This window comes from Dermacentor albipictus, chromosome 9 (genome assembly GCF_038994185.2).
Source record: "Dermacentor albipictus isolate Rhodes 1998 colony chromosome 9, USDA_Dalb.pri_finalv2, whole genome shotgun sequence".
NCBI classification, from domain to species: Eukaryota; Metazoa; Arthropoda; class Arachnida; order Ixodida; family Ixodidae; genus Dermacentor; species Dermacentor albipictus.
This window is the reverse complement of record NC_091829.1, coordinates 75,235,971-75,249,351: the sequence shown is the minus strand read 5'-3', so window position 1 is coordinate 75,249,351 and position 13,381 is coordinate 75,235,971. Positions and strand designations below refer to the sequence as shown.

The following is a 13,381-nucleotide window of genomic DNA, read 5'->3' as shown; positions in this document are numbered from 1 at the left end:
AAAGGTGACAAGACGGCGCCCTGAGGGGTACCACGAGATCCAAGCGCATACGTGGGAGACGAGAGATCTCCCACGATGATTTCGGCCGTGCGGGCCGTGAGGAAGGAGCGAATGTAGTGGTAGGTGCGAGAGCCGGGGTTCATGGTGGCGAGTTTGGTAAGAATAGCCAAATGGGAGACGTTGTCGAACGCCTTGTGAAGGTCGAGGCTAAGGAGAGCCTTAGTGTCCGAGAAGGTGGGCGGATCGAGAAGGTCGTGGTGGAGTTGCAAGAGGACGTCTTGTGTGGAGAGGTGGGGGCGGAAACCAATCATGGTGTGGGGAAGGAGGTGGTGAGCGTCTGTGTACGTTTGCAAGCGAGCTAGGACGACGTGCTCCTTGAGCTTGCCGACGCAGGAAGTGAGTGAGATGGGCCGGAGGTTCTCGATTCTGAGTTTCTTGCCCGGCTTCGGGATGAAAGCCACGCGAGCGTGTTTCCACGACTGGGGGAGGTTGCCGGAGCGCCAGCACTCATTCAGGAACGAAGTGAGGGCAAGGACCGAAGGGGCATCAAGATTTCACAGAAGTTTGTTGGGGATGCGATCTGGACCGGGGGCGGAGGTGGTGCGGAGCTTGTGTAGCGCCGCGTAGACTTCAGCTTCCGAGATATCGGCATCTAGTTCGGGGTTGGGGGCCCCGGAGTAGGACGCGAGAGGGGGAGAAGAGGTGCCAGGGGGTGGCAGCTGGAGGTATCTGGCGGCCAGGTCTGCTATCAGCGACGGTGTGTCGCCGGGGTAGGCCCGGACAACGCGTTGTAATTGTTGCCGAGCGACGGACTTGGCGGAAGCAGGGTCGAGGAGGTGGCGGAGGAGATGCCAGGATTGCTTGCAGCCCAGCTGACCGGAGATCCCTGAGCAAAGCTGCTCCCACTGTTGGCGGGCGAGCACAGTTGTGTGATGCTCGATCTCGCGATCGAGGTATGCGATGCGGCAGCGCAGGCGACGGTTGTGACGTTGCTTATGCCAACGGTTGGTGAGGCTCGTGCGAGCGGCTAACAGGTGGGCGAGGCGAGAGTCAATTGCCGGATGGTCCTCCGTGGTGGGGATCGAGGCGGTGACCCCGTCGAGGTCCGCCAGTAGCTGGTCGGTCCACATCGAAAGGTCCTCGATGTCGGGGGTGGCAGAGTGCAGCCGGCGCGCTCGGAAGGCATCCCAATCCGTATAGCGGGTCGTGTGTGGGCGCGGCTTGCACGGAGAGGTACGGGCTTGGATGGCGAGGACGTAGTGGTCGCTGCCCAGGGACTGATGTGTATTGGACCAGCGCGCGTCGTGCACGTAACGGCAAAAGCTGAGATCCGGAGTGGTGTCGCGGCACACGCTGTTGCCGATGCGCGTGGGTTGCGTGGGGTCGGTGAGCAGGGAGAGGTGGAGGTGGTGTGCGAGCTGCCACAGCCTCGTGCCGGGGCCATCGGCCTTGGAGTAACCCCAGTCCGGATGCCTGACGTTGAAGTCACCAAGAACGAGGAGGGGGGATTTGGCTGCTCTCGCTGCAGCGGCACGGAGCAGAGCAATGAGCGACAGGTCTTTGGTGACGCGTGGGGGGATGTAAACGTTAAGAATGAAAAGAGAGGGGTCTTCACGTCGCTGAGGTAGGACCTCAATAAAGACATGGTGGACCGTAGGGAAGGGCAGATCGGCTCGATTGACCGTGAGCGTCCGCCGAGTGAGGATGGCCGTGACGGGATGGGGCAGGGGGTGATGAGCTACTTGGTCGTGGGCGACGTAACCCGAGAGGGAAGTGGTGGCGTGAGTCTCCTGTAGTACGATGACATCAGGAGATTCCGAGGGGTCCAGTTGTTGAAGGTGTAGAAGGAGGTGGTCACGCTTTGGGCGAAAACCACGGCAGTTCCACTGCCAAACGGTGACGACAGAGCGGTCAGCCATGATTAGTAGCGGAGGAAAAAGGTATTGCCTCGGCTGGTGCTTGCGACGGTCGGGCGGCAGAGGATGAGGTGGTGCGGACGTGGAGCGGTGGCTTGGCTCGGATGGTTGCGAGCATGGAAGCTTGAACGCTATCGACCTGCTCTTGGAGAGATTGGAAGGAAGTGGCGGGGGGATAGGCAGTGAGGTCCGTGCGCACGGCGTTGAGGGCTTCTTGTTGTGCCGTGAGAAGCTGTTATATAGAGTTGAAACGGCTATCCAGCCGTTTTTCGAGGTCCACCAGGGTGGTCTTGATGGCTGCCTGAACCTCTTCGGAAAAGTGGAGAGATGCAAGGGGTGTGTTGGGTCTGCGGCGTTTGCTAGTGCCTCCTTCGGAAGTCTGAACATTCATGTCAGAGGAGGAGGCGATTGAGGAGGGCAGACATGATGGGAGCGTGATGGCTGCCTCGAGCTTCTCCTCAAGAGCTCGCAGTTGGGCTTGGAAGGATTCAATTTGGGTCTTCTGTGCCGCAAGTTGCGCGGTTTGTGCAGTGAGCTGCTGTCGTAGGGAGGCGTTTTCCTGCTGCAGTGCGACGACCTGCGGCGAGGAGGACGCCGAGGGAGCGCCGGGGGGGGCCGCGGGACCACGTTGACTGGGTGGGCTTAGAGGCTGGTTTGGGCGCCGCTGGAGCGAGGGGCGGGAAGTCACTGGTCGACTTGGAGGGCGGAGACGGCGGAGGACCGCGTGCCGTTTGCTTCGGGGGTTGAGGGCGCTACACGTAGCGGTGCTTACAGTTCGAACTATGCGTGGAGTGATTCCCGTTGCAAACGATGCAGCGGGGGGTGCAAGTCGGGGGCGAGCCCTCGAGTGGTGGGGGGTGAATGTCGCCGCAACGACGGCACCTGTCCTGCGGTGGCTTGGGGCACACGTCGGTCCGGTGGCCAGTCGAGCGGCAGTTGAAACAGGCCTCCACCTTGTTGTGGAAAGGGAGGAGGCGAAGGTGGACTACATGGTAGAAGATCCACCGGGGTAGTTTGGGGTCCGTGAGGGTGACCAAGATGTGGGGAGTCTTGCCCATACGGCGGGCACCCACAATAGAAAGTGCAGGATTGCTTGCCTGCAGATCGTCAAGGATGGCTTCATCCGTGAAGTCGTCGAAGGCGTGGTAGAGTATGCCCCGTAGGGCGTCGTCCGGCGGTGGGGCGTAGAGGTGGATGGCGAAAGTGGTGCCGGACACCGTGAGGGAAGTGATGCGGAGGTAGGCTTGAGCGCGAGCCGATTCCGCTACGCTGAGCGTAAAGGTGTTGTTGACCGGGTGGATCCGCACCGTGTCGCGAGATGCGGGCGGGAGGTCTTGCAGGCTCGCTGCTTGCAGCAAGGCGGTGTATAAATGCCAAGGCTGGAGTTTGGTGAGGTCGACGGGGGTTTTGGGGCGGCCGACGATGTGAATCGTGTCGGCCGGGAGGCGAGGGAGTGGAGCGTGACGGCGGGGCTGAGGAGGCGAAGCACTTGCCTGCTTCGAACGCGGCGATTTAGCTGCGTCGGCGGCGGCGAGGCGCAACGCTGCGCGGCGTTGCTCTTGGGCGCGGAGGCCTGGCGTCTGCCAGGAAGCATCCGAAAGTTCTTCGGGGGTCACCTCTTGTCCTTGGACAGCGATCTCCATGGCGGTGGGCAGCCGGGAGATGAGCGACGAGGCAGCGGCGGGCGGCCGGGTGGTCGTCCCTTCGTCTGCGCGCTAGCGTGCGGGCGGCCGCACTCGAGCTAGGCCGGATAGGCCTAGGTCGGCGCACGGCGTGGTCAAGGGCTTCCCAAAACTCTCCTGGGCCACCCCGGGCGAGTATTGGTATACGAGTGGTATCGAAATGATCCTGACGACTTGCTTCACCCACTCGTGAAGAAACTGTCCGGATAGGGATAAAAGAACCGGCACGAGGGCCGAAAATTGGCGGATCCGACGTGAGGAGCGACTGCTCTCGACGCCGACGCCAGCGTCCATCCCGCGCAGTGGCAACCGCAAAGGCGCCGCCAAGTTTCTGCCTCCCATATCTGTCAGGCTAACAGTATTCAACATACGATACGAAAACTACAGCATTTACACGGGCATGTCCACACGGACAATGTGTTCAGCTCATTCCGTGTATTCTTGAGAAATAGCGGATGGCATTTGTAAAACATTTAGCTAATTATTAGCGTGCGTTGAAAGATGCATTTGCGGGCGCCTCAACTAGATTGCGCCACCATGATGAAGGGAGGCTCCGTATCGCTTAGATTGCGCGTCTCGTCTGAATCTCATCTCGTCGTCGGCGCCTTCGCAGCTGCGCAAAGTAGCCGCATGACGGCGTCCTTGCAGTTGCAGATTTCAATGCATGGGCACTAGAGTTGGTTATATCAACTCTATAGGCAAACGTTGGAGCTTGTTTTGTGACTGATACAAGACACGGTAGTTTAGTGCGTAAGGCTGAGCTGAGGAGCTCAAGATTGTCGACGATAGCGACGATACTGAGTTTTTCGACGACAGCGAAATGGAAAAAGTAGATGGAACAAGAAAAAGAAAGAGAAGAACGTTAGAGCACTCAGATTTATGAGCACTTTAAGGAATAAGAAATTGTTAAAGTCGCTCCGAGTCCCTCATTACAGCATGCGTCATAATCAAAGCGGGCTTTCGGTGCGCAAACCCAACATTACAATTTCTAGCGTCATGAGCGAGCAAAGCTTCAAAACCGTCACTTTGAGACCCCATATATATATATATATATATATATATATATATATATATATATATATATATATATATATATATATTGCCTGGCCAAGTGCTGTTATCACACCCTGCGTCTGCTTCCTCCACCTTCACCTTACTAGGGCGGTAGAAGTTGCGGTTAGAAGGCTTCGGGCCGGCGTGTCCTTTACACCGACTGCGGCATGAAAGTGGAATCGGTCGCATTTACCACTGGGTGCTACATGCCCAGTCTGCTCAGTGCCAGTGATGGATAGGCAGGTGCAGCGTACCACCTAATAAGCACAAGTCCAGGCGTACAATCACAACGCTCGCGTATGCTACTGCAAGTTTGCCTCCGCTACAGTGTCGCATCCAGCTATGACCGCCGGATACATGACAACAGATTCCACAAAACACTGTGTCTATTAGTACACTACAGAGGCCTCACCGCACACATATAATACAAATATACATATGAAGAACTAAGCCTTCAGGGCAAGTCGTTATCGCAATAAAACAATATACAGTAAAAGCTCGTTAATTCGAACCGCAAGGGGAAGCCGCTTCAGTTCGAATTAACGAAAGTTCGAACTAACGAAAGCGAAGGAGGGCAACAGTACACTGCGATTTGGAAGCAGTAGGGCATGTCAGAAATTTGGCGTGCCAGAAAGTGATGGCGTGTGCCGCGGGCACACGCCATCTTCAAGTCGAAACTCTGGGTCCGACTGTGCCACACCACCGATGTCCACCGAAACGAACGTTAGCCGAGGCTTAACACCATCTCAATGAATCGCGACGGCCGATACCTCCTAAGCTGAAAATAGAGGTGCACAACCGATGAATACTGCCGAGACAAAGACGCTGAACATGTGAAGGTGGCGAATGCCCTGATTCTTTGGTTCTTGACTGCAAGCGCAGCTGCGCCGTACTTGATTCGCTGTGTTTTGGAGCTTGCCGTGCCATCTCCGCACAACATTAGCAGCTGTACAAGATTTCCAAAGCCTCCGAGATTCGTAACGGGCGAGAAGTCTCGGAGGTTACGTAGAACGGAGAGGCGGCAGCCGCCGCTGCCTTCTGGCTGACCCCGCGTCGGTTAGATTTTTTTCCGATTTTGCCTTCTCTCGCCGTTTTCTCCGTTTCGGAGGCAATACAGCCTTGTGTGTAGGCAGTAGGCGCGCTTCTCTGGCCGTGTGCCAGGCGAGCGTAGTTCGAATTATCCGTGAGGGAACCTTCTCGCGTTCGAATTAACGGACTTTTTTATACATAGACTTCTGTGGAGCTTGGCCGGACCAAATCGTACAGTTCGAATTATCCATAAATTCGAATTATTGAAGTTCGAATTAACGAGCTTTCACTGTAATGAGGGCGTTCTCCAACACGTTATATGGTGTTTATCAACCACGTTTCCGAATGCCTTGGGAAATTTCGCGGTCACGCCTTGTTTGCATAAGGCGAAAATGGGGCTCTGCAGATGTTTAATGCATGGCGAAAATGTTTAGTTTGTAGCTCTGATTACGTTTGGGAAGACAACTGGCCCAACACTTTGTCCATTTTTTTTTATTTTTACGCACGGTTTGTACCATTAGCGAAATTCATTGTTGAACTGAACAAGGCAGTCGATTATTGCTTGAAAAGAAGAGGCATGCCCTGTGTTATAGGTAGACAAAATCAAAAGCGTCAGAATCAACAGCTTTTGTAGCAAATTATGCATTCGATTAGCACGAGAGCGTTTTATATGTGTTTCATGATTGGGGGGCTGCAGAATTTAGTACGCTTTCCTGGGATAACTGTTACTCCCCCCGAGATTATATTGACTTGAAGGCCAGGTCCCTCACCAGGTCTGGCCATTTTGAGCTAACAAGCACACTGCGTGCCACGTGCAATAACGATCGTGTCCGCTATGGCTCAAACAGTTAAATCCTCCTTACCTCAGTAAGGAAGCCTTCATTGCTGTGAGGGCACCTTAAGTCGCCCTGAAAGATTCCTTACTTAGTCCCCCTCGGTGAAGGCTTCCTTGGTACTCCCTCAGCGCAATGTTGCTCCGTAGCTACCTTCACGGGTCCTTACCCTACTCCTGGCGCTAAACGAGACCTTCACCTCATTGAGGGCGGCCGTGACGTTTGCAGGCGCATGCGTGCTGTCGCCCGCCTGCGGAGAAGGGCCAGCACAATTCCAGGAGTTAGCGCTTCTTTTTAATCGCGCGTTCGGCATGAGTGGCGTCTCGCAACGCCTGCATGCAAGTGTTGCAGGAACATATCGAGTATTGCGCTTGACTGCGGTGGTTATTCGCGTTGGGTAAGCACAACAGTGCAAGAGAGCGTCCACGCGTCTCCCTCTTAGCAAATGAATTTAAAGACTATGTGAGTACCGGGCTTTCTTTTTCCTTAATAAAGGCGTTCGTGTTAAGCATATAACAGATGCTCTCGAAACCAGGCTTATGTCGACCGTTCCTTACGTGAGGACGGGCGAAGGGAGTTTTCATAGCACACTTGCTTCCTCCATCGGTCCTTCGCTGTAAGGAGACCCCACGTAAGGTTAGGTAGAGGTCGACGGAAAGGAACATTTCATTGTTTGGTCCTAAGCACTGCATCTTAACTTATATAAATTAACTTAACAAGAACTTAAATTTCAAAACAAACACCCTTTGCCGTTCTCCTTGCGGGAGGCGCCCTCTCAGCGAGAGAGTCGACGTATATGCACGTACATGGCAGCGCTGTGACGTTGGTCAAATTGACACGTGAGTACAACAATTTTTCAAGGCGACATCATTTATTCATTTGCTATGTTCTTTCATTGGATGACTTAGAGTCAAGAGAAATAATAAAGCACGCAAGCCGTAAGTCCGCAAGTTTTTCTTTTACTTCGTGCCGCGTGGCAAGAGAGATGTATTTCCGTTACGTCTCCTTGTTCCCACGTCACGCAGTCGCGCGTGCGGGGAACGAAACTATGTCGTTTTCTCTTGCGTATTCCAGCGCCGCTGTAGTACTGTTTGATCCTCTCACGCCTGTTTCATTGCTGGTAATTACGCCGCCCATCAATTGTTCTCTGGCAGAGCACGCAAAATCACAGGCTGCGTGATACGAGACAGACGAAATCGCAGAACGATTTCAAGAACTGGACGCGCTATGCACTCATAATGGATGTTTCAGATGAGTTTTAAGAAACGGAAAGCTCCTCTCCATAGTTCCTGGCGATCAACGCGAGTGAGAACGCAGCCATCAAGAGAATGCACGCTGAAGCGGCAGCCATGGGTACTGCCATGTTGCCGAACGCTATTTGTTAGTGTGCGTAAACATTCGGTATCTGTGCTCGCACCGTGCTTAGACGCGTACGATCTGTCTTGCACCATTTGCGCATGCGTGAGGCACGTGGTCGCGAGCTTTCACACACCGGCACGGGTACGTGCAGTTTGGCCTTTAGACTCACTCGAGCGCTCACATCAGCACCTCAACAAACACATGCCCGTCAGGGCGCACCATCGACCTCTAAATGCCAAAGCCAATCCACTGACAACCAGGTCCGACGCGCATAACTGATTTCCCCCCCAACTTGTCTGGCCTGATTTCAGGGCGCGCAAATATTACGACATTCGGGACGTCTCTTATCTAAGCTGATGCGAGTGTGACCCAGGGCCGTCCTTCTGCAGCACCTCAAGCCACACTTTCCACAAGCACAATTACGTGAATTTGTTTTGTTTATATATAAAAGCTACGTAATCTTTAGTAACTACCACTTCTCGCACGCATGTTCCATTTCACTGTGCCAGTAGAGGATTTATTAATTTATTCATTGTACCCTAAGGCCATATATTACATTATAGAGGAGAGGGGTTATCATTATAACTATGTGACAAAACATGACAAATAAAGCAAGAGAACACAATTAGCAAAGAAACAAGGATGTGACAAAATAAATTCTTCACGCAAGTGAAGAATTTCACGCAAGACGTAGAAAGGAAGGAAAAGAAACAACCCGCCGTGGTTGCTCAGTAGCTATAGTGTTAGGCTACTGAACACGAAGTAGTGGGATCGAATCCCGGCTACGGCGGCGGCATTTCGATGTGAGGGAAATGCGGTAAACACCCGTGTACTTAAACTTAGGTGTACGTTAAAAAACCCCAGATGGTCGAAATTTACGGAGCCTCCCCCAACCACGTGCCTCATATTCAGAAAGTGGTTTTGGCATGCGAAATCCCAAAACATATATTTTTTTTAAAAAGAAAGAAGAGAATGCATGAACTGAACACATATAAGCACAATAAAACAGGGTTTTCAGATTTTGCTGGCGAGCAACCGCCAGAAATAATCGGTGCCTGTTATGATGACTGACGAAGCTGGAAGGTGGCTTCAGCCGTGGAATGCTTTAGGAGCGAAGGACGTGAAATAAGTGACGGTGCTATGACGCGGGATGCTAATTTTGATCCCACTTTAGTGTATCATCTTCCATACCGTCACAATTTCGCCTTGTTCTCATACCAGTGACCATATGCTTTAGTAGGAGCTAAGTGACCCCGCTTAACCGGCCGAGCTTACTGCCCAATAAAGATCACGCTCTCTCTCTCTCTCTCTCCCGCGAAAATGCACGGGTTCGCTTGTCTTCTGTTTTCTCGTGTGTATATTGTTTGCTCTCTCTCACACTGTTTTTCATCTCTTCTTCAGCTATGTGCTTTTTCTCTGATGTTGTTTCATTCCCTGACCAGTTTCCTATTGTCTTTACCCCTTATTGAGGGATTGGTTCTTGTTTCTTTTAGAATCTTCCTGTCAAGCCATCACCAGGGTACACAACTCCTACGTAAGGTTAATTACGAGCCCTTCTTGTGTTCCTTTTTCTACTGATTCATTTAAAAAAATGGCTGTGGCTTAGCTAAGGTTAAGCCCTGGATGCGAAGCATACTAGCCTTTATTTTAGTTGTTGAACCACTGTTTAGCCTGGTGAACTGCTGTTGCTTGGCTATATTTGGTTCGGCTAGACGAAGAAACAACTCATGCGTTACTCTGCTTCGCCTTGAAGAGTGGAACGCGACAGCGTTCCCATCGACCCGCCAAGGGGTGTAAGACAATGGGCTACGGCGCAGCGACTACGCGCCCCGCATTGGACGCGGTGAGCGTCGAGCAACGCAGCGTTCGGCGCGGCAACGAAATGTGCACCTGAGCAAGCGACGCACGCCTGAGCCTTAAAACAGCTCGTTTCTAAGGCAACACCGCATTCACTAGAGGCGCTTTTGTACCGCTTTGAAGCATCGTACTCGTGGCTCAGTGGTAGCGTCTCCGTCTCACACTCCGGAGACCCTGGTTCGATTCCCACCCAGCCCATCTTGCAAGAGTTGAGCCAAAGCCACCTAGAAAATCAGTCTCTGTAGCACGCCGCAACCTTCGCTTCTCATTCCAACGAGCAGCTCTGTCTCCAGGAGGCATCTCACCTCGTGAGTGTCTAGCAGAGGCAAGCGCAGCTGCTTATATACCGCCGCGAGCGACGGCGCGAGTTGGAGCTCCGTTTCTCCTCTGTCGTGACGTCATGGTGTCACGTGGTATTGAAGGCGACACCGCCGCGCCTGAGGAGCTGGGTTGAGCGCTCGTAATATGCTTCGCATAAAAGTATCGTCATCGGCGGAGAGTCTAAATCATTACATATATATTTATTTGGGTATTTTGCTGAATGTTTGCCTCTCTTACTGGCAACTAACCGAGAGATCTTTTTGTCGCTTCCCTATAATTAATACGGTAAGCGTCGTTCAGTTCTGATTCATAGCGCGATGATATTTAGCAAATCGCGGCTCTGACTTATCCGGCGCTCTTCCAAGTTTTTTTTTTTTTATTTTCTAAGCTGAGCTTTTTGTTCTTAAATTCAGTATTTACATACCCTGAGTGGTCTAGCGCTTCTTTTGCGAATACACGCTGAACAAGTTTCTAGTAAAGCAGCAAACGCTTTTTGTGAGTTGAATTTTGAAAGCCGCTGTGAGAAAACAGTTCCAAAGTGAAGAAGAGTGCCGCACATAACATTATGTTATCAAATGTAGAAATGAACCACAGCTTGGCATGTGTCCTAATAATAATGTCCTATGTTTTGTATCTTTGGGATGGCTGAAAAAAATCACCATTACCCTCAGTTATTAACATCACTGCCATTAGCCACGTAGGAAAATATTAGAAGACGTAGCCTACATTATTAAGAATTCCCATTTCTGGGTAGTCATGTGCTACTATACAAGATCGATCATTACTCAGACAAGCGCAGTTGTGAGAGCCTTGGATGGCGATTGCACCAAAGCGCATTAACTTTTTTAAGGTTGTGTTACAATTTTCTATGTGCTTATTGCTTAGCAGCCTTCCTTTATTTATTTATTTACTTACATACCTACAGCGCCCAATGTAGGGCATTAGAGTAGGGGGTACGACCTTTCAAGAGAACCACCTTTCAAAGGTCGTGTGAATTTTGACAAAACCGAAGTGTTTAGTATTATTCTTTTGCAATTTGTAACTTGATCAAAGCACGCTCTTGCTTTTCTCTTTGTTACAATTATTGCATTTCAGTTCCAGAGTTGTTTCTGCTTGTAGCTTTTGGCAGCACGTTAATTTTCATAGCTTTATAAATACCCATTCTGAATTTGCTTAAAACCTTCACAATTATTGTTTAAATTGTTCTCCAACGTCATTACAACACGGTTCCCTCCCCATATGTCCGCCTTTGTTCAAGTGCAGTTCAGAGTTTATAATGTGTTAAACTGTCTGCAATAACTGCGTTATTAGCGAAATTTCGAGTTTTTGGTGCTTTTTAACGCTGAAGCAAAAAAGGGCACTTATACACAAATTGAAGATGCAGACACCCCGTTGCCGCAAGATATCGCTGTTCCTTTCAAACATTATACTACAATTAAACAGTGTTAGGAAGAAATTACTAAGCTTTTGTATTTCAAACATTGATTTATCTTTTTAGTTTGTCTTAGAACATACCAAAGAGCCTCTAGGCGGAAAAAATTATGACCGCCAGTAGGCAGATTATCAGACTCAATAATTAATAGGTGAAAAAAAAATTGAGAAAAAAGAATATTTTGATTTACCATGGTATAAAAAACTACTTACTGATTTATTAAAGTAAAATCATTTTTTCTATACATTACGCCTTTTATCTTGTGAATGACATGTGGCTGCCAAATTTTTACCATTGTGTAATCTTTTTAATGTAGTGATGAACTGTGACTTCGGGTATATCTATGCATTTGTGTGAGTTGATCAATGTTTTAATTTGTAAAACATACAAATGTGTAAGCTCTTTCGACATCCTTTATTCTCATGTGTGTGGTGAAATCGTCAGTGCTGCATAAATGCTTGTGCCGAAGTGAAAAATGGAGCAAGAACTTTTGTCAAGCTTAGACTCAAGCTTTTGCTGCTCCTTTTCCAAATAAAGAAATATCTCAATGACACTCAAAACTTGCACTTCAATATATTCTGGCTTCCGTGATGCCTATGTGGAGACTTGGGTGCCTAAAATATTCATGATACATGCATGTGCCACAATTCAAAAGTGTATGGTAACATTGACTGTTCTCGTTTACAGTCGCGGTCGAATAACTCATGTGCTCAGGAAAGTATTTGCTCACATGCCAGAGCCCCTAACCTAGCATCCTCAGATCCCTTCAAAAACCAATGGCTCTTAGTAACATAGGATATAGAATATTGCTTGCAGTACCGGTTACTCTGCCGAATTCCTTCGAGCGGTATGTGACAATAATGAACAAATGCAAATTCACCATCACAGAATGGGGACTCATACTCGATTGAGCCACCTGCACTCAACTTAGGGGCTCATGAAATTGGCACGTGGCATCGGCACTGCGACTAATTCCACTCACTGCGACAAATGTTTCCGCTTCTTCAAATTGCCGCATTACTATGACGGGATTTCTAAGTTTGACAAGCAGCAAATGTAGAACTTGCAAATAGCCACGAACTGCGACGTACCCAGATAGAATGCAACATGAAGCAGAGTATACGATTTCTTGCTGCCGCTGTTTCCTTCGCTCTCATTCGTCGGAAGGAATGCAACATTTGGAAGAAATCAGAGATTACATATTAGTAAATTCTCTCAGGGTGGGGACGACAAAAGCTTTATTAAAACAGAATGGGGGTCAGTGTGGCAATAGCAGGTGTAAAATTTCGCGTAGTGTTTACAAGCTAAATCCAATTATTTATCTTTATTTGTTCGTCTCAACCTCCTAAACCGCCTCTACTATAAGAGCGCCTGTAGTATTAACTCATTGCATTTGGTTAAACTATATGGATGGAGAAAAAGGAGTAGGAATTAACGTAGAAGTGGTGCGTTTATGATTAGCAGGGACGCAAACCCCCGCCGAAAAAAAACCAAAGTTTTCATGAGGGACAGGGAAAATACGAAGCAGGAACTCACCACTGGGTAATTGCCATAAAGTGCGTAGCATTCATCGGAACAAAAACCTATCAGCCTTATACCAGGGTGAAAAGTATTGAAGCAGCCTCCACAGTGGCGTACCTAGGTCGTCTGGCGCCCGGAGCGCATAAGTCTTCTGTTGTCGACCTCCCCCCCCCCCCTCCTCGACTGGTTGAAGTAAGGAACAGCAGGATATGAAAAATTACCGGGGAGGGGGTGGGGGTGATGTTTCCTAACAAGCGCAGACGCCTTGGATACCGCACAGCTCCCCCTCACCATTCGCTTTCTTTCCCGGAGATCGACAATGTAGCAGGTACACACGCTGTTTTATATACTGCGCCGAATAACACCGGGTGTTGCATC

The 13,381-nt window shown here is 50.1% G+C and overlaps 1 protein-coding gene across 1 annotated transcript; it reads right to left on the bottom strand.

Moving 5' to 3' along the window:
* Window positions 1-554: 554 nt before the first annotated feature.
* LOC139050142 (uncharacterized) lies at window positions 555-1,919 on the bottom strand. Its single transcript, XM_070526359.1, has one exon. The coding sequence runs from the start codon at window positions 1,917-1,919 to the stop codon at window positions 555-557; it is 1,365 nt and encodes a 454-aa protein (XP_070382460.1).
* Between the last annotated feature and the right edge of the window lie 11,462 nt (window positions 1,920-13,381).

Bases quoted from the DNA above. Each gene is read 5' to 3' on its own strand.
- LOC139050142 (XM_070526359.1), bottom strand. From the start codon at position 1,919: ATGGCTGACCGCTCTGTCGTCACCGTTTGGCAGTGGAACTGCCGTGGT.